Source organism: Echiichthys vipera (assembly GCF_963691815.1).
Source record: "Echiichthys vipera genome assembly, chromosome: 12".
NCBI lineage: Eukaryota > Metazoa > Chordata > Actinopteri > Perciformes > Trachinidae > Echiichthys > Echiichthys vipera.
The window spans coordinates 13,241,623-13,263,543 of record NC_139837.1 but is presented as its reverse complement, the minus strand read 5'-3'; the positions used below and the strand labels follow the sequence as shown (position 1 = coordinate 13,263,543).

At 39.3% G+C, this 21,921-nt stretch overlaps 2 protein-coding genes across 3 annotated transcripts; one reads left to right on the top strand and one right to left on the bottom strand.

Annotated features, from left to right (window-relative positions):
• Positions 1–1,148: 1,148 nt before the first annotated feature.
• On the bottom strand, positions 1,149–3,586 carry znf593 (zinc finger protein 593). Of its 2 annotated transcripts, none has more exons than XM_083924153.1 (4): positions 3,554–3,586; positions 3,144–3,351; positions 1,630–1,692; positions 1,149–1,535 (listed from the first exon to the last, which is right to left on the bottom strand). In XM_083924153.1, the coding sequence occupies exons 2-4, from the start codon at positions 3,341–3,343 to the stop codon at positions 1,409–1,411; spliced, it is 390 nt and encodes a 129-aa protein (XP_083780279.1). In that variant the 5' UTR covers positions 3,344–3,351; positions 3,554–3,586; the 3' UTR covers positions 1,149–1,408. The 2 variants fall into 2 exon arrangements, with proteins under 2 accessions (XP_083780279.1, XP_083780278.1); XM_083924152.1 differs by having other exon boundaries at positions 3,490–3,561.
• A 2,991-nt stretch (positions 3,587–6,577) lies between these two features.
• Positions 6,578–19,381, top strand: rlf (RLF zinc finger; the record flags this gene model as incomplete). The annotated part of the gene is made up of 8 exons (XM_083923652.1): positions 6,578–6,757; positions 9,002–9,156; positions 10,215–10,296; positions 11,272–11,407; positions 11,511–11,713; positions 13,405–13,541; positions 13,749–13,890; positions 14,100–19,381. The coding sequence occupies 8 exons, from the start codon at positions 6,578–6,580 to the stop codon at positions 18,777–18,779; spliced, it is 5,715 nt and encodes a 1,904-aa protein (XP_083779778.1). The 3' UTR covers positions 18,780–19,381.
• Between the last annotated feature and the right edge of the window lie 2,540 nt (positions 19,382–21,921).

Below are 21,921 nucleotides of genomic sequence, written 5' to 3'. Positions count from 1 at the left end.
GGATTTACCTAATTTGTTATAAAGTTATAAGATTTGCATAAATTAATCGTTTTTGTTCTTTTTTTATTAGTAGTTTTTATTATGATATCGTTTTAAGGTATTTAGAGTGCTTAGAAAGCAATTTCTTATATATTTCATTTTATGACTAACATTTAGATAAGATAATGAGCAAATGGCACGTTTCCCTGTAGGTGGGCTTTATTTTGAAGGTAACAACCGGACATTTTAGTTTATATATTATATATTTTCTCTAACTTAGCGGAAGTGAGGTGCTGGCACAGAAGCCATATTTAAAGGGGCAGTGTTTCTTTGTTTTGTCCCAGGAATGTCTGCGAACAATCTTCAATTATAGGCTTCTCTGCCAAGGCACACTGTTATTATTTTCTAGCTTCACGTCTACCAGTTTCTGCTGAACTACCCTGCAGAAATGTACCAGTTGAGGAAGTGTTATAATCTTATAGTTATCTTATATACTTAATTTCATATGTACTTTTTTCATTCTGCATGTAGGGGAAATATGGGCAGAACCACAGGGGGTTGATTACCTGGCATGTGTTAGAATATTACAATCCTGGAGAAATCACTAAATTAAACAGCTCCTTAAATTTGATGTTGCCTACATCGAAACAGTCTTTTAAACCCCAACTTTTTGGAAAAGTGTGTGTCAAACCTCATTTGAGGTCATGTTCAGGAGTTGTGTCCAGTTCAACTAAAGAGTGTTTCTTCTCCCTTTAAGACATTAATCTGGTTAGAAGGGGGGAAAATTAGGTGACAAAATCATGTCCCAGAATACCTCCAGCCAATCCCAATGTGCAATAGTAATATTGTCCTCTGTGCCTTAGTATAAACTTTTTTTTTTTAAATATAAAAATATTGTATCTATTGTTCCTGTTCTTATATTTTATACTTCCCTGTGTTTATATTGTTCTATATTTATTGTTTCTTATTGATGCTTCTTCTATATTTTCTATCCACTTTGCTGCTGTAATATGGAAATGTCCCCTTTGTTGGACTAATACAGAAATATCTTACCTCACATTTTCATTCCTTTAAACATTGGTCTTGTCTTGGGACTGTTTTTGGTGTCCTAACCCTCAAGCAACGCTGCTTTAAGCACACTGTGGAGTCCCAAATGAATGCAATCTTAATCCACTCCGTGTTATAGTTTATTATCAGAATTCCACACGGTTCTCCTTATACCTAATGTTTACACAGGTACATGTTGTATTACATCACCAGTATAAGGTAAAGCCAGAAGTCTGACAGATCTACAAAGCCAGTCACAAAATAAAAGCATTTAACGATGTACTCAACATTTGTGACAGCAAGGAATAATAAGAAGCATTATCCATTTTGTAAATGCTTCTGGTATTGCGTTGATCAGTCCATGGGTTAAAGTGGGCAGCTCTCAGTTCATGTCCTCTTCCACATTCTGTGTCTTCACTTCGACTGTTTTTGGAGGGATGTAGGAGCCCATACCTGCCGCTCTCTCTGCCTCAGCGTGGCTGTAGGGTTCCTCTCTGAGCTGTTTCAACCTGGGTGGATGAAGAAGAGGCAAGCTCTAAAGATTGCAGGGATACTAGGCCACTGTAAAGTTTTAAGATAAATAAATAAGATATGGTGCCTTACCGTTTTTTGTGCAGTTTACTTTTGAAGTGCTCCTTTAAGGATCTCATATCCACGAAATATCTCCTGCAAGACATGAAGTGCTGCAGTGTTAAATACCTGCACTGTACAATTATTATAACCTTTAATCGGGTGATCTCAGTGTGATCAAGATCTCTTTTAGCACAAGAGACTTGAGCCAGGCAGAAGACATTAGAATGGACATACTGTAGGGCACACAACAAAACACATCCAGTCACACAGAAACAATCACATAAGCTCTAAAAAGGTAAAACATTAAAAGTTGAGGTTCATCTCATGGGATGAGACTTTCAGGATCTGTGTAACATTCTTTAACATCTGATATCTGCACTGCTTCTTATTACACAACTAGTTTTTAGCCTAAAAGCATGCCATGGTGGAATTAAAATACACTAAATACATTTCCTAATAACTTTTGAGGTACTTTCACGTACCTAGAGCATTTCCTTTTCATGCTCCTTTATACTTCTACTCCACTACATTTCATATAAAAAATATTGTGTATACTGCACTACATTTATTGGTTCAATGCCCATTTAGACAATTAATATAGAATAGAAATACTTTATTGATGCCAAGCTGGGAAATTGCAGTGTAACAGCAGCATAACACACAGACACATCAAAAAAGTAATCTAAAAATAGAAAATAATAAATTATGTATTAATAAGGATAAGCTACCCTGCAGTATATAAAGTTGTTAGATCTACAGCCCCAGCTTTACCAGCTGCAACAATTAACAGCTGCACTGATTATATTCCAATACTTTAATATAGTATAATAAGTATTCTTAAATGTGGCTGCATAATGAGTACTTTTGATAATTAATGTATTTTTTATGCTAATTGTTGTACTTTTTTTATGTATGTGATGGAAAAATACGATGTTGTGTGAACTTCTGTTGAATAAAATGTAATTATAAGATTGTGGAAAAAGGACCTTTCCCCCAGTTCATGCAGTAGATACAGCAGAGAGTCGCAGCTTGTTATGGGAACAAAGGAGATAAAGCTTTACATTTCTAAAAAGTCATCGCCATAACAACTGGTACTTTTCACCTGACTGTAGAAAAAGACTTGCTTAATGAGGACTGTCCTCAGACCACTGACTTGAATCGTACTGTGTGCTCTTCTGTTGTGCAAAAATAAATATAATTTTGTTATAACTTGAACCTGATTCTGGACTGGCACTTGTCTGAACAGTATGTAAGATTTTGTATGCAGTACTTTTACGTGTAAAAGAGCAGATATACAGTGTGATATTGCTACTCTTACTTAAATAAAAGATCTGAGCAGGATACTTTCTCCACCACTGGTCAGTTCAGCTCATAACAAGTAATGATAATCAAAATGCCCATTAGCAGGACACTTCCTGATCATTGGCTGTTGCCCCTGTTACAGATAAGAAACAGTGCAATTCTTGGATTTGTAAATAACCAATGATAAGCCTGTTGTCCGTTGTGTTGTGAAGCAACCCTATTTATACATGTGGTCAACTTACGCGCAGTGTAAGCAGTAGTGTTGCGCACACCCTGTCACGTCGTAGTCCACCTCCTGATGCAGCAGCTTGGTCGCTGTCTCGGGCTTCATGTCTGTGTGGATCTGGTCCAGGTCTTTAGTCCTGCGCTTCGTCTTCCATGTCTTTGCGATGTGCTTCTTCTTGTCGCTCTTGTGGTTTCCTGTTTGTTTGGACTTCCCCATGGTAGATCCTGGGAAGCAGAAGACAGAAAACACACGTCTGAACAACGTAGACGTTTTAAATGCGAGATTAAGTTGGTTTTGTGCTATGACGCTAAAAAAAAAACAGGTGTTGTGGAGTCAAATGTGTGCCCATCCGAAATCCTCACCTACAGAAAATCAGTAGTGGAGCAGATTTACCAGACTTCTTATGTCATGTTTCGCTTTGCTTACCTTTAACACGTGTGGCCGAGAGGATGACTTTTACTTCCGGGTCAACAGACGTTTAAGGTTCAACTCACCCGCAGGGGGCGCCAAACTCAGAAAGCCCAGTGAAGATATGAGTCTTATCTCATCTCATCTCATCTCATCTTCAACCGCTTATCCGGAGTCGGGTCGCGGGGGCAGCATCTTTAGCAGGGGGCCCCAAACTTCCCTTTCCCGGGCCACATTAACCAGCTCTAACTGGGGGATCCCGAGGCGTTCCCAGGCCAGTGTGGAGATATAATCTCTCCACCTGGTCCTGGGTCTTCCCCGAGGCCTCCTCCCAGCTGGACGTGCCTGAAACACCTCCCTAGGGAGGCGCCCATAAAATAAAATAATAACATTTGTATAAGACTATAGTGGTGGAAGAAGTACTCAGAGCTCTAACTTAACCCTCCTGTTACCCTCAAATGTTACTCCATTTGTCCTTGGAGTTAATGTGACCCGAGCAATTTAAACATCAAGAAAATCATCATAAACAAAGTTGTTACTCTGGGTTTTTTTTTTATGTCAGGTGCTCTAAGTGTATTTAGTTAGCAGGTAAGGTATCTTACTGATTGATGTAAATTGGATCGGGGAATTTGTATGAAAAGGGGATGTAGCTCAGTGGTAGAGCGCATGCTTCGCATGTATGAGGCCCTGGGTTCAATCCCCAGCATCTCCAATGATGATGGCTAGCAGTGTTCTTTATTGTCCCCCTGGGAAAAATAAAATCATGATGATGATGTAGATGATGATCAAAATGTGACAATGATGTTACAAGTATGTGATCAGGACATGTCAAAATATAATATTGCCAGTTTTAGGTTTTCCCAGTTGTCCTCATAAAATTAGGAAAAGTCATAAATACAAAGTAAAAAGAAATGACCTGTATTTAGAGATGTTAAACATTGAACGGGGCCAACTTGACCCCAAGGATAACAGGAGGGTTAAGTAAAAGTAGTGACACCTATAATATATTGGATTATAATTACTTATGCATTAATGTGTTCATCTCCATTATGTTGCAGCCATAGCAACTGGTAAAGGTAGGGCTCATTTGAATGACTTTAAATACTACTGCTATAATAACACACCGTAATTTATTAGTTGATTATATTTTGTATATATAATCTGAATCTGTAAAGTAACTAAAGCTGTCAGTGGTGGAGTAAAAAACAACATTTCCCTCTCGGATATATGGGTTAGAAGTAAAAAAAAAATGGCAAAAAATTGAAACACGAGTAAAGTAGGCCTATTAGTACCTCAAATTGTACTTATAGTGCTTGGGTAAATGTATTTGCTATTTGCCACCACTGCACATATTAAATGAAAATAATCATTAAATCCTCAACACGATTTCACAATTGCTCAAAATGAATTGCACAAGTTTGCTGAGTGCATTTCTATTTTTATGTTTCCTGACCAAGCCAAGCCTTCCAGAAAAAGTTATAGTATATTTGACATGGTACTTTTTTTTCCTTCTCTTTTTCCCTCAAAAGTTTATTTAAAATAATTAAGTATATTACAACTTTGAGTAGGAATATTGGATTTGCATTTCTCAAAAACATTATAAACATATTCAAAGCAGAAAGGCACTGTTGACAATACATTAAGGTACATACATAAATAAATCATATTAAACCATTATGCAACTAAGCTCTTTTGTTGTTTTTATGTTGTTTTTATGGACTGGCAATGTTGTGCATCTGCCATGTTATAAATTTTCTCTTATCAATTCAATTCAATTCAATTTCTTTATCTGACCCCTTAAAAAAGAAACACTGTGCACTTGCTACTTGAACTGCAGTCAGCCTAATGCTGATTTGGTGCCTGATGCGTTGGGTGTTTATATGAGTGGAGTAAGGCAATTTTGTGTAAGAGAAATACAGATGTATTGATTTTTTTGTTTACGTATTTTAAGACTTCTTAGGGACTCTTGGGACTGTTGGAGATTCAATGTTCTACTGCACTGGTTCTCAAACTGTGGTACTTGGACCTCAGGTGGTACTTGAAGCAATCTCCAAAATAAAAAAAAGGAAACAAATTAATTACTAAATGAATATAATACTCAGAAAATACGTAAACTTTTAAGATATGTGAAATGTAATTTAAAACAAGTTTAGCACTTCCTGTCATACTTTCGTTATCATGCTCAAGAGTTACGAGCTACACTGTGATGACAAGAGAGGAAGCAGAAGTAAAATGATTAGTTTGAAAACACTGATATGTCAGATCTGATGCCACCCTTCATACAGTGTGGCTGTGGCTGAAGACGGTCAACAATAATAATCTTCTGATCAGGAATAAACCTTCCTGCCCTGTTTCTAGTCCTGCAATTTCCCTGCTTGGGATCAATAAAGTATTTCTATTCTATTCTATCTTAATAGTGTCGACCTACGCTACTGTGTTCGAACAATGGTCACCTAGTGGTGGTACTGGTGAGAGCCTGATATTTTCTGAGGCGGTATGTCATGTACAAGGTTTGAGAACCACTGTTCTAGTTTACCTGATTTGAAAACAAGAGAGAGTGAAGAAGAAAGAGCTATCACTTTCATTTTCACTGATTCAGGCTACAGACTTTCCATAAATTTGGTTACCAGCCAAAGTAAATTGTAGAGACTAGTAGTTCATCACAACTGCCCCTTTTTAAAAAGGTAACTTGTTAGTTTCTAGATCAGTGGTTCCCAACTTTTGGGGGGTTTCTTTATCTGACAAGTTAAAAAAAGAACCACTGTTTACCTGCTACCTGAACTGCATTCAGCCTGATGTGCTGACGTATGTGGTATTTTATATGAGTAAAGCACATTTTAAATTTTACTGTGTATCATCTAATGTTTGTAAAGAAGAAATATATTATATTATTATATTGATTTGGTTTTTTTAATCAAACATTTCAACTATAAGTCGCCCCCCTTTGGCGAAGAAGAAGTCTTCTGATATATTTAAATATTCCGACAGCACTTGAAGGCGGCGTCAGACTGCACTGCATACGCGCCGTGGCGGAGAGGGAAGATGGCGGAGAATAATGTCGAACCGGAGCACGAATGGAGCGAGCGGGCCCTGGACACGGCCGAGGACACTCTGGTTGCGATGGAAACCCTGTTGGCCACACTGAGAGCCTTCGAGGACGTCCTCAGGCAACAAGAGATATCCACCGCGTCTTCCACGGAGTACTGCGACAACTTCTGTCAGGTAATGTGTACATGCAAACATCGAAGCTACTGTTAGCTTCATGTTAGCTCAACCCGGGCTTGTTTTTCCTCGCAGCCTGCTAGCTAACTAGCTAATCTGCGACGGCTGCTGCTGGCCCATCTGGCTAACGTTACCTGGTCAAGTTTAGGGATGGTATAACCAGGAAGCTATTTCTGTGTGTATTTCTATTCATATAAACGTATGCATATCATTTCAATATACATTTTAAAACAGTTTATCTAAGCCTGTACCAGTAGGATAATGATAACGTACATTGGCAGATGAGTGATGTGTTGCCTTTTTGCTGGTTCAAGTTGTCACAGCAGGCTTATTCGTTTATTTCAAAACATACTAACAAAATGGGAAACCCAACATTTGTTTGGTATGCATATGACATAGCCACAGTTCACACATCATGCATGTGTGCGGGGCGGGGCGGCATCGCAGTTAACATTAATTTATATCTATCTTCATTTATTATTGTTGTAACGACTGCGAAATGCTAGTTTGATCACTTTTTTAGATGCTGCTCTAATCGCATTTGTATTCTGTAGCTTTGTTATAATGTCAACCATTATCCAACTAAGCTCTTTTGTTGTTTTTAGCATGTTTTTATGGAGTGGCAATGTTGTGCATCTGCCATGTTGTAATTTTTCTCTTATCAACAGTTAGATATGTACTCGTATTTGATGACACTAATTTCCAGTATCCTAGAATTGGCCCTTTTTAAAATGGTAAGAACCTTGGTTTCCAGCTTCTAGATCAGTGGTTACCAACTTTTGGGGGGTTTCTTTTTCTGACCCCTTTAATAAGAAAAAAGGACCACTGTGCACTTGCAACTTGAACTGCAGTCAGCTTAATGCTGATTTGGTGCATGAGGTGATACCTCTCTGATCTATCTTGGGACTTTTTGGTGGACTCCTGACCCCCAGGTTGGAAACCAATGTTCTAATGTTGAAAAAGAGAGAGAGTGAAAGAGAAAAGAAGAAGCTATCACTCTAATTTTCACTGCTTCAGGCCACAGACTTTCCTCTAAAACTTGGTTACCAGCCAAAGTAAATTGTAGAGACTAGTAAATAATTGGCCAACTCACTCTGATAGTTACTTTTCTAGATGATATCTGCTGTGAAAAGAAACATTGCTGTTGCTGAACTGTCATGGAGGGATATGAACAAATATCATTTTGGACTAGAAAGTCTGTTATTTTTGAAGATACTAGAACAATGACTGGATTTTGTGGCCACTCTTTTACATTGGAGTCTTGCTAGAAAATGATCTGTTTAGAGCCAGTATGCGGAGGAGGAAATATTACAGTAATAACCATTTTAATGTACATAACTTACTGTTTAGTAACTTGCATATATTTTGAACATTCCCTTTTTCATTTTGAATTTACTATACAAAACGTCTGTGTTGTATTTATTTTTGGTTGAAGTCGGAAAGAGTCTCGATGTAATTAGTACACTATAGGTCTCCAGGGTTGAGACCTTATTCTTGGCTCCCTTTGAGAGGGCACCGTATTTAGACTAAAGGGAATTAATTTGATGTGTCTGCCGAAACCGGCAAGAGACCTGCTGTCTGGAAAATGGGACTCCTGGGATGTTGATAGTGATGATGATGATTAAATGTGTGCAGCAGCAGCATGTTACATACTGGTGACACACAGGTTTAGACGCACAGATGTTGTGTGACTCGCCCGGAGACAGTTGACAGTTTGACAATATGAACTACAAACAACACTGTGCTCTCTGTTAAAGGTAAAGAATAAATAAGAGAACACAGTAGTTGTTTTTTTTTTGGACTGTTGAAATATTTCTTTTTAGATTCCATGTTAGTCTAATTCAGAGAAATATTTCTATGTTTGTTGAATGAATGAAGGAAGGAAATTAAGGTTGTATTCATAACAAAACATTTGGGTAGCCGTGGAGTCTGAAAAGTGAAACGATTTAAAAGTACATGCCCTCCTTGAGTCAGGTTGGCTCACGATTTGAAGGTTCAGAGTTGTCATATGCTGTCAAGTCCCCTCAGGCCCATTAAGGAGCACCTTCTCACATCATACAGTGTCAGCTGGGATCAATCAGTTACGGTATCTCCCCAGGTGGAAAACCCCTGTTCACCTAGACAAACGTCTATCTCACCTGAGCTCTTTTTCACACTTTTTTTTTTTTTGGAAAGTTTATACTTTGCCTTCAACTGTTTGTTTTTCTTGTTTACATTATGTGATGATTATGTGTGTGTTTTTAGGCACTGATGCACTATGCTGGGAGCAGGAACTCCATGGAGCATGGTCTGCCTCTTCTGGAGGTCTACTGTCTGTCCATAAGCTGTTTTGCTGCGGCTCGATCCCATCTCACTGCAGATTCAGACAGAGTGGCCCTTGTTTTGAAGAGACTAGCTTTGTGAGTATAAATATAAATATATATATATGTATACATCAAATATACATTGTATAGCTCTTAGCAGATTGTATTGTGGAGCACTTTAATTGTTTACTATATGGATTTAAGTTGAAAAGGTCAGCTTTTTAATTATTTATTAAGTCATTAACAGCCTTTAACAGATGATTGACAGTTCTGTTCTGCATGCACCCTTCATTTACCTGACTAGATGAATGCACAGCAGGTTGGGTATCATTTGTGTTTTTGGCTGATTTTCAAATTTCCAAAACCAAATTAAGTTTGTGAATAAATAATAAAGTCAAGTGTGTGATTTTTCTATCCTTGCCTTTTTTCTTTTCCAAGTACTTTTCATATATGACATGGATGTTGCAGGTTATCGAACAAGTTGCTTTTATTTCCTCGAAAAGCTGTAACATTTTAATCAACCGTAATAATTCCATTTCTGCTAACTCAGTTATAAAGAATAAACCCACATAGGACACAAGCACACACTGACTGACAGTGGTTTGTTGTTATTTCGGCTTAGACATTATTTTTTTGGTACTTACAGATGTATTAAATAGTTCATACTGCAAATGAAAGCCTCTGTGAAGGCATTTAGTTAGCATTTACTGACATGACTTTAATTAGGTCAGCTAGAGATTCATAATGTCCTTTGGTTAATTGCCAAGCCTTTGGCTCAAACACACTCCTTCCGTCTATAAATGTTCTTTCGTGAAAAATGAAGGTGTGTTGTCAGTTGAATACAAAGTCTTACATGGTTACATGACGGGTCTTTTAATAGTTGCCTTGTAAGAGTTAAAATATAACTACGGGCGTGATGTGAAAAGTATATGTGATACAACCTCAAAAACATGTCACCACATTTTCAAAAACAGCCTTTTTGACATGTTTCATGCATGAATATGTAAATCTGACTCTCCTAAAACATTAATGCAGAGTTAGAGAATACATTTTCTTGCACCATTAGGAATGTAGGTAGTTGAGATTAAAAATAGAACTGTCCAGACGTATCATAATCAACCAGAATCATTGTAATTTTGTTTTATTTCTTACAGGAGCTGTTTTGAACTGTTGCTGTCAGTGCCTGAGAATGAAATCCCTTATGAAGCCTGGGTTCAATTCCACCACGCTGTTCAGGTAGGGGACCTTATTTCACATTTTTTGCTGATGGGTTGCATCGGTTGGGTTTGTTCGTGTCTCAGCTGGTGTTCAAAAGCGTTCTGATACGAGGCTAGTGAAGTGTGACAAGAAATGCCCCAAGCTGGTGTAGATGGCTGTATTTTGTTTGTGTTTGTCGCTTGGTGAATCTAAGCCACCGGTGTGTAAAACATCTAACTCATCATTGATCGACAGATATGTGGATTTTACAAGGCTTTGTCCAACCCTTGATTGTGATAGGTCAGTTACGGCATTCTACGGTCTGTTATTTCTGACAAGAAGACCACTGTTGGTAATAACAAACCGTTCTGATCATAGACCTCTGAAGGGCCATTTTTATTTTGTGTCAAATGATTGTTTTTTTTTATTATTATTATTTAACGGTGGAAAAAGCGGGATAATGTAGAGGTTGCAGGTCATTATTGCAAATGAAATCCCTTTAGCATGATACAAGATTCCTGCATCACCTCATCATTAGCAATAATAACGAGCTCGCCCAACCCTGCTCCTGGAGAGCTACTGCCCTGCGTGTATAGGTTTCTCCCTGCTCTAACACCTGATTCTAATGACCTAAAACATGCAGGGCAGTAGCTCTCTAGTAGCAGGGTTTGGAGCCCCTGCTCTAAACTATGCCTTATTATAAAGGAATAATGTAGGAATAATTCAAAGAAAAGCAATTTAAAAACTGGGCAGCCTGAGCTGAGATCAAGTTTCATTTCCAGACATGAACAGTAGTGTTCGAAAGATAACTGTTTTTTGTTGTTTTGAGTAAATGAATAAATTAAACAGTGGTCTGCTTTTGAATCTATGATAGTCGTGGAAGAGCTTGGCTGTGTAGGAAAAATAGGGCTTAATTTCTTTTAGTTTTTTAGGTTATTGGGCCAATATCCAACAAGGAGCAGAACAAATTGTTTTTTTGAAATGTGGATGTATTACTTTGTGTGTCTTTTGCAGATTGCCCATGATAACTTGTTACAGTATGGAAGCACAGACCTCCAAGCTTTACTCCAGATCACAGGAGAGGGAGGAGCATGGAGCAACCCTGTCCTTGCGTCTCTCCTCACTGGCCAGCCCACCAACTCAGAAGAAGGTTGGAATCTAATCAACGTATCTAGGTTATTTGATTTAAACACGGTGGCTTGGCTTTGTCATGGCAGTCTGCTAATCACGTTGTTTTTGCCTTCTGTCACTAGTTGATGCATATATCAGCTTGGAAGGCGAGGGCTTCATGGAGATGCGGGTGAAGCACCTTGAGAAGATGGGCGAAGTGGCCAAGGCAGTGGTGCTGGCCAAAGCTTGCACTGAATGCAGCTTCATCTCCAACCAAACTACCTTTCGTCAAACATATGTCTCCCTGCTTTGTCACCTGCTGCCCAATGAAGAGGCCATCATGGAGGTATTACAAAACTTTGTTTTTGTGAACAGGGAGAGGAACATTGCACTAGACTTTCAGTTCTTGGCATGAGGCTTTTTCAGACAAACATTTGTGTCAACTGTGATTACCACAACCTACCAAGATTGCCTGAAAACTAGTTAGCTCGCAACCAGAGGTCTAAATAAGTGGTTAAAAGTAATGACTGCTTAACATTTTGGTGCTATATAAAGAGATATATGGTTTTTGGAGGATGTATTGAGTGGTCACAGAAGGCTGTGAGCCCTCAGTCCGAGATAAATATCAAACTGATATAATTAAAAAGATGAATAAAAAAAGGGGAAATTTGCATGTGAAACCCTTTTCTAATAAAGATAAAACAGTGTCTATTTATACAGTTTATCTGCACCATCTCCAGAAATAAAGCTCTAAATTCACAGGCAAATTATGCTCTCTGTCATTCAGTTTGAAGTCTCAGAAACCCTTCAACAGTTTGATAAAGCTTTAGACTGTGGCACATTATAGTTGAGGTGTCCACCACTACTTTTCTCAGGCATGATGAGCATATTATTTAACTTGTGTAGCAGGAGTCCTCCTTATACTCACTGACATGTTTACTCATTGTTCGGTCCTGCCTCTGTATTGCCGCTTGTCTCAGCATCCCCACCTTTTCTTGGAATGCTGTTAGTTGAAAACCTTGTATGTCCAGTTTAAATTATAATGCTATCAGAGATGTTGAAGGATCATACACTATAGGTCAGCATCATATTCAAACATTTGCTTACTTTTTTGTGATGCATATAATGGACTAATATATTGAATTATAAAGAGAAAGCTATTCAATCTTAATTGATTAATTTGTGTTGAGTAATTTGCTTTGAAAAAAATATAAGACCTTGATTCTAGTCTAAATATTGACCTGTTTTCTCAACATTATGAAGAATCCTGAATAATATTGGGAAATAATTTGACTTTTGTCATTTGTACTGTGTTTTGCCACATTTCCCTTACAGTGGTGTTCGACTTATCAATATCTCTAGATAAACAAAATGTGCCTTTTTGATTTGTGCTTTTCTTTATTCACACAAATTATATCGGAGTTCCGTGGATCGTTGCTTTTTAAGATTATTTTTTTTCTGACAGTTTTGTGTTCATTAGAGACTTGAGTGTGATGTGATAAAGTTTATGGCTGGGACAGCATAGTTAAATGATCTGATGTCTTATGGAGCAACTTGAAACAAGAAGATACCTTTTGACCACTCAGGCTCGCCAGCAGCTGGCCTCTAAATAGCAACAGCAGATATTGGGACATAAGACAATGCATGTCTGTAGAAATATCCTACATATTTGTGAATTTAGGCACATTTTATGAAACAAAAACAGCAAAATATTAAAATATAAAGACGGCCAAAATACACAGAGCTACTTTAGAGCCATAGCCCTTAAAAGCCGACCACCAAAGACACCCTTTCAGTAGGTAGTCTGGGCTGACGGGCCTAGTCCGGCCTAGTCAAACCAAGCCAAGCCATCACGTGTGTAAGGTAAAACGACAATATTAGTGCATCACTAATTCACTTTAACTTTAGCATACTTGCTTACTGGGTATAGAGGAGTGGAATACTACAAGTATTGTTTCAAATTAAAAAATGCCTGAAGGATGTATCGTTTGTAGTGATTTCTTTAATTAGTCAGCATTGTGTTTACTCCCTTAACAGATATCCAGACTTGATTGTAAGGATGTACTGGAGATCACATGTAACTTGGAGACAGAGGGGGATGAGAACACCGCCTTTATCTTGTGCACAACTTTCCTGACACAGCAGCTTCAGCAGCAGAGTCTTTACTGCTCCTGGTGAGTAGTCCGGGTTTGGTATCGAGAGCTTAGATGGACTGCATGCGTTGTACATTATGTGTTGATACTGAAAATGGATGATCTCTGATCAAATAAGTATTTTCTTTGTTATTGTAATGTTATGGTTATGGTATAGTGAGTATATTGTTGAGAAAATTAAAACATTACTTGTTTTTCCCTGATGTTATTTTTTTTGTACGTCCAAAGGGAGTTGACTCTGTTGTGGAGTAAGCTTCAGAGGAGGATTGACCCCTCGTTAATGTCTCTTCTGGAACGATGCCTTCAGCTAGGTGCCATTGCCAAAACAGTCCACCATTTGCTTTGCCTTGTCCGTGTCATTCAGACAGAGGTGAGCCCACAGCCATACTTCCCATTTTAATGCTGGATTTGACTATAATATGCATGCCTTTTTTGATGCATTAATTAATTTTGCATTTTTAACGGCAATGACATTTGACCTAGTTTTACACATTAGATAAAACAGTGTGATCGTAAAAACTGACACTGATTGTTTGATGGAAATAATGCTAATAATATAATCTACCACTCTATTTTCAGACGGAGGGAATGGGGGTACCTGCCTCAGTGGAACTTTGCGTCAAAGCCATTCAACTTCCAAAGCAGGAGGACTCAAAAGGACTCGAGGAAACTAAGATCTCTGTTTGTAAGACAGTGTCCTGCCTTCTTCCGGGGGACCTTGAAGTGTTGCGTGCCTGCCTACTCACAGAGTTCCTGCTTGGCCCCTGCCAGGAGGCCTTTGGGTCCCTTGAGGAGCTTTACTTACGCCCAGATCAAAAGTTTGACCAGGAAAATGAAGTTATTCCCAACTCACTGCGCTGTGAGTTGCTACTAGCTCTGAAAGCATACTGGCCTTTTGACCCTGAATTCTGGGACTGGAAAACTCTGAAGTATCACTGCGTCTCCCTGCTAGGGTTGACGCCAGAGTCTGAGGGGGAAGAGGAGGAGGAGGAGGCGGCGGTGGTAGACAAACGAGAGAAGAGTAAACAGCATGAGCAACAGGGAATCACAGTGAAAGTAGAATCTGAGCATCAAAATACGATAAATGGAAGTCTTGATGACCATGAGCAGCAGGATAAAAAACAGTCTTCAAACTCACCAGAAATCCAAGGAGAACCAGAGACAAAGAAAAACAAGTTCTGCTGTCAGATTTGTAAGAGATCTGTCACTGACTCCCAAATCATTCACCACTCCAAAAGACACGCAGAGGACAACAGCCACCCTTGCCCCGTGTGCTTGGAAAAGTTTAAGAGCAGAAAGGATCTCGTCCCACACCTGAAAGAACACGTGCAGAGAGAAACACTTCTAGACAAAAACAATATAAAGAAAGAGGAGGAACAGAAACTGGCGGATGAGGATGATGATATCGAACCAGGTGAGATCACTGTTGACCCTTCCTTAATGCTGTATTACAAATCCACACATGATCCAGACGTGCTGCACCACATCGTGCAACAAGCCAAAACTGTGAAGGAGAAGAATGTGGAAGACGATGAGCATGTGACATTTGAATACATTGACCATCACTTCAGTGTGCAAAACCGGGATGAATATCCGTGTCCAGGAACTGGGTGCACTCGGACTTTTAAACATTCCAAGTACTTATATGTCCATTTAAAATTGGAGCACAAAGGTGATGACAATGTGAATCATTTTCATCAGATGAGAGACAAGAGGGAGAAGTGTGTTTTTTGTAGACGCCATTTTGTCTCCGCACACCATCACCGCAAACACAGAAGAGTTCACTATGGTGATCAGCCTTACATGTGTGTTGTTATAGGTTGTGGCGCTCAGTTTAAGACTTCCAATGAACTTGTCATGCACAAACAGACCCACGGCTGTCACCTTAACTACCAGTGTGAGCTCAAAGGCTGTTACGTCACTTACTCCGACTTGGCACAGATCTATCACCATGAAGCACAGCATTTCAGAGATGCAGCATTTACCTGCTCTAACGCTGAATGTAGTAAATACTATTTATCCAAAAAAGAGTTCATAAAGCATTTATCCACACACAATATTACCTTCACTGAAGAAGACTTTGAGGCTCAGAGGAAGGCAAGGCGGAAACTTCTTAAGACCACTACTGAAGCAACAGCCTGCCTTAATAAATCAGTTGATAAAAAAGAGATTGTAAATGGTGACGTCACAAACTCTTCCGCAGTTAGTTGTGCCACGTCTTTGCAATCCCTTGACAGTAAGGAGCCAAGAGAAACAATGACCTTGGTAGCTGTGTGTTTTGATGGAAGTAAGTTCACCTGTGGCTTTGAGAAGTGTGGCATGAGTTTCTCTAGAGCCAGGGATGTCCAGAGGCATCTGAAATGTGCCCACCCTGAACATCTTAAACTGGAGAACAAAGTACACAAACATGACAAAGAGCGGGACCCAAAGCCCAAAGGGATAAAGACTGAAACTGAGCCCGACAGTTTGAAAAAGAAAAAAGATGAACTCTCAACTCCATTGCAATCCACGGAGGCTAGTAAAGAAAGAAAAGACACCACTCATCCCAAAAACAACGAAACTCTTCAAGGCTCTTCAAGCTTACAAACGAAAAGTGATGCTCTGGGTGAAATTCTTATTGGGCTCAGTGAACTGGACCTGAATTCTGCATCACCTCACAGTGTGCCAAGTAAGCCCCCTCAGTCTGACCCAGATTCTAATGCATTACAGATATCTCTTCATCAGGCAATCATGGAAAAGCATCCTGTTGTGTCGCCTCAGAAGAAGCCCCCACATTTGCCTGAGGAAAAGGAACAAGTCCAAACTGAACCAACATCAGCACAGGATGAAGAAGAGAGTGCCGAATCACTAGCTGCTGCTAAGCCATATATCTGTGAGATGAAAGGCTGTGGCTTTAGGACTGCCCAGAGTTACAGCTTGTTGCGGCATTATAACAACAGACATGGCCGCACTTTTGAACAGGCCAAAAGGATGACTTCTCTGAAAACTACATCTTTTAAGCCCTACGTGTGTCAGCTTTGTTCAAAGAGTCACAGAGAAAAACATGTGTTGAAGACTCACTATATTCATGTGCATAACCTGAGTAAGACTTTGGTGGACAGAATAAGCTGTGGATCTGTACGGTATGAGGGAATCAAAGACCTTTCAAAGAAAACACCTCAACGCCTGACAAACCATGGACTGAAAGTGTTGAAGAAAGAGATCCCCAAGTTGCACCGCCAACAGGAGAAAAAAAACTCCACTGTGGTAAGCGAAAATGGACACAACCTTGACAATAGTGCTCCAACTGAAGGGAAAGGAGAAATTAAAGCAGAGAGTAGAGAGGAAGAAGGCGGACAGAAGGGAGAAAGTGAGGGTAGGACCACGAAACAGGTCAGAACTACAAGACGTTTGGTAGCCAAAAGTAATCTCTGCTATATATTGGATAAATTCAGTAAACCATTTCATTGTGTAGCAAAAAATTGTGATGCCGCTTTTTCCACCCAGGGAGGCCTTGTGCGCCACCTACAGTTGATACATCATTACAATCGCTCTCAGCTCTTGTTGGAAAAAGATGTTGATGCGCATCACAGCCCAGAAGTCCGGAAAGAGCCTGCCAAGAAAAGGCCTCTCCCAAACTCGGACGAACCTCAGCCCCAATACAGGTGTCACTTTGCCAACTGCAGTGCTTCCTACCACCTTAAAAGCAGCCTAGTGCGTCATACTCGTGATGCCCACTCACATCCTCCAGAGCTAATAAGGTGCAAGTTTGAAGGCTGTACAAAAGTGTTTAGCCATGATGATGCACTTAAAAAACATACACTTTACAGTCACTGTGAGTACTACGATTCACTGGTGGTACGTCTGCAGAGCACTCACAAAAAGTCCATTACTGGATGTCAAAAGAAGCTTATCGTCGCACCACAGAGTCCTCAAAAAGAAGAACCCGGTTCAACCACCACACAGGCTGAGGGATTGAGTCCTGAGCCCAAAGTTACCGCCCAGTCAGAGGAAATGGGTGAGGAGGCGGCTGTGGAGAAAAAAGCGTCTGGAGAAAAAAGGAGGTCGAGAAGAAATTCCATTAACAGTTTGGTCTTCAGATCTCATGAAGAAGCACTACAACTTTGCCAAGACCGCTGTATGCGCGTAGCCTATCCATGTATGGTTCAGGACTGTTGTTCTGTCGTTTCGTACGCTAAGAGCTTGCACCGTCACTACTTTAGTGTTCACCGCATGCGTCGAATAGACCTTTATAAGAATGAAGATGAGCTGGTTTTAAATGCTGAGCAACTGGAGGAACTGATTCATAGGAAGTCAGCCAGGCCAACAGTTACAGGAGCATGTTCCCCCAATGGAGTTCGCAAAATGGAGTATCAGGCAGAGCCAGAAAACACAGGGGGCCTGCCTGCACCCATGAGCTTACACTCCATCAAGGCAGACACACAGGAGGAGGATAATCATGATCCACTGGGATTCCCAGATGAGGAAGAGGAGGAGCCACCACCATCTGTCCAGAGAAAAGGTGTCCTTGTTGGTGCCGATGAGGTGCTTTACGGTGAGCTGAGCCCCGGTGGGCACACTGAAGACTCAGCTGCAGCAACACAGAACAGCCAAAAACAGGAGGAGAGGTTAAGCTTGGATCAAATCAAACCTTTTCTTCGTCACCTCACGGTTGACCTCTCGCCTCCATGCTCGCTGCGCGTTACTGCTGACGAGGGCTTCCAAGATGTGTCAGGCACCAAGGATGGTGAGAAAATGTGCAACGGGTCAGCTCCGTTGCCTGCTGCTCCTGTTCGCCAGCCACTGAAGCGGAAAAACGAATTGTCTGAACCACCTCCTAACTTGAAAGACACTCAGCCTCGTAGCTCTCCTCCACGCCCTTTTGACATAGCCGCTTATAAGCCTATGGGCTTTGAGTCCTCATTCCTGAAGTTCATACAAGACACGACCCCAAAAGACAAAAATGCGGTTAAACGCCGAGACTCTTTCAGGCGCAGTTGTTCAGTTAAGGAGAACAACCAGCTGGGAATCTCTCACACTCGCAGCAGACACACTCATTCCCCACTGCTGAAACCCCACGCTATGACGGGAGACTTCACGTCAGTCCAAAACTTGAAGTCCATCTTGGACAAAGCCCTAGCTGGGTGTGGGGATCTGGCTATTAAGCAGCTTCAGTACCTCAGACCTGTGGTGGTCCTGGGGAGACCAGTGTGCACCACCACCCTGCCTGACCTCTTCCCATCAGACACCAACAACAGCAAACTGCTTCTTGGAAGTTAGTTTAACGGAGCACCTTTTAACATAGCTATGGCAAATTACTTTGTATTTTCACAAGCTGTACCAGTATTTTTCTTTTTCCCAAATTTAAAGTATTAATTTTTTTAAGTTGCCAGACTTCTACAACATTGTCGAAAATAAATTAGTATAAAGATTAAAAAACAAGCTTCAACAGTCCACATCAGATCCAACTGGATTTTTTTTCTTTTTTTTTTTAGATGTTATTAAATCATTCAGATAACTTCTATTATATCAACTCACGATCACAAGTGTATATACTAGTTCTCCAAGATAAATGTACAGATGTTCAGATTGTTAGGAATGATCAGTAGCGTATTGCAAGGCCTTCTCAGTTGTGTGAAAATGTGACTGAAAAACATTTCCTTAGTACAAAGTATGTTTGGTTATTTTTTACCTCAGTTTATATTAAATCAGTGTTGGGATGCAGTGGACAGATGTTGGCAGACGTGTATGTAACACTTTCTAAAGAAATAAATGTAAACAAACCTGAAACGAATATAAAGCCCTTCTCTTTCTGAATTGTGTAAGTAGTAGAGGAACAAATCTCCAAAAAAGGCTTACTGGACGGTACATTCACACAGTTATACATTCACACCTGGAAGCTGAAGTGTTTTAAACGTAACCATGTTTTTTCATTAACTTTAACATGTCTAGTTTTTGAAATGGATGGCTGTACAAAAATATTAAAATGTAATTTATATGTACCAAAGACTGTTATCTTATCATTAAAGTACGTTATTTGACTATTCCCTTTGCCCTCTGCTGTCACCAGCACATAACAGGTTAACTAGTGCAGCCGACACTTTTACCCTATTACTGTAAAAGGACACACAAACCTTAGATTTAGCCAAAAAAACAAACAGACGATATAGTTATAATATATACAATATACATTTATGTAGCATTCTAAATACATTCTTTATATTTTATGTTATCTTTGAATAACTTGTGTTACCATGAGCAAATGCCCTATTGTTTTTTTCTGCTCAAATCAGTGATATAAAGATGACATGTAGCCTTCTAGTTATCATTCTTACTTTAACCCTTCTGTTGCCCTCAAATTTTACTAACACCATTTATTCTTGGGGTCAATTTGACCGTAGCAATTTAAACATCTCGAAAATGATCCTCATCAATTTGTTACTCAAGTAAAGTCGGGTACTTTATGTATTTATTTAACAGAATGAAATATACTATATATACTTACTGATCTTAAATTGCATGATGGGATTTCTGTCTGTGTGTTTTAAAGTAAGTCTGTTATTTTAAGTGCTATTTTGTGTTATTTGTAATATCTGGAACGAAAGTAACGGCCGTTATCAAGGACAGTAGCATGAATTTGACCTCATATAATATTTGAATTGTAAAATAGACAATAATAATGATTAAATCATCCAGATTATCAAATTGACCCAAAGGAACACCGATGCGACAACTACATGTACGATAAGAACAATAAAACAATATATATAATCATGCCAATTTTAGGTTTTTTATGAGTTGTCCCCACAAATATTAGGAAAAGTCATAAATATAAAGCAAAAAAATGATTATTATTTAGAGATGTTAAACATTAAATGGGGTCAAATTGACCCTTAGGATAACAGGAGGGTTAAATATTTTGCAAGTTTGTCCATAGGATAAATTAAATAAAGGGATATTCATACTTACTTGTGGTCCGCTCTGACAAATTGACTTGACAAAGTTAAATGTGGCATCATAGGTGCAGTTTGCAGTACACAATGAGCTCTGACTACCACAAATGATGTGTAAAGAAAAGTTTCTTTGTTCCTTTATGATTTAAAAACATACTTTCAAGGGGAGTGGTAGTTTTGTAGCCAAGGCTGGATTAGCAACCGGCCAAACCTTGCAACTGCCTCGTGAAAAAGACTCCATAAACTGTGTAGCAACTAGTTTGTGCTAATTTGATTACTTTTAATTTTGTCGTATTAAATGTATAACTGACATGAAAGAGGCCTCCGGGTAGGTCACTCTGAAGATATGTTTTAATTCCTTAATTATTTAATCTTATATTTTGACTATGTGGTCCACATTCTTGCACCACAGATAAAACCCGGAGTACTGTACACACTGCACAGAGAACCAGCAGACTCCAGACATCTTAACCTGACCATGACTGGTGGTGTTTACAGAATGTCCTGGTTAAATGCCAGTTCATTTTAAAATGTAAAGATAGATTTGGACCACACTGGATAACCTTTTGGACTAAGTTATGAACATGTTTGACAGGTCGGCCTATTATGCAAAACTGGGTGTGGCAGAGCTTCTCCAGACGTTTGAGGACACTAGTAGCGCCCCTTACTGATTTATTTATTTTGAATAAGAGCTTCTTTCTTTTAACATTATTATTCTCTATGACTAGTAATAAAAATACATTTTCAAAGGAAGATGAGGATTTGAAATTAAATCGATTACAAATTTAAAACGTCCATTTAGTGATGGATAACGTCTTTAAACACTGGGTTAAGACAAAGTAAAAGTCAGCCATGTTGCAAAATAAAAATCTGTGTGGTGTATCTGCTCATATGGGTTCATATTTAAGTGTAAATGGGTGACTTCAAGAACTTAGTCTGTCAGGGGGTCTAAAACGTTTTTGGACCAAGTTTTAGCTGAAAAAGAGAGAGCTGGGACCCCCTACTACATACTGTAGCCTATATCCATACCTTTTTATGATGCATACAATACTAAGCTATTAAAATAATAATTATTGACGTATTCATATGTTTACACATGTTGTGTTAAACATATGGTGGAAGAAATGGTGAATACTTGAGCTTAACCATGTAGTGGCTACCGTACCTAAAGGCCAGTAAGCCTTTGTCCTAAGCACAGTAAATGTAGCAGCAGATAGTTACAGTAAACCATTAATAAATAAATAAAGTGATGTAGTGGTGATATAAAGAGACAGTATAAGTGTAGCAGCAGTAAGTTACAGTACCACAAAAATAAGTGATGTAGTGGTGGTATAAAGTGACAGTGTAGTATAGCAGCATATCTCACTTAAGTAAGTGACAGTACAACTGAATAAAGTGGTGCAGTGATGATATAAAGTGACAAAGTGACATTTTCAGGATACAGTGTCTCCACTGTTCCTCACCTGACC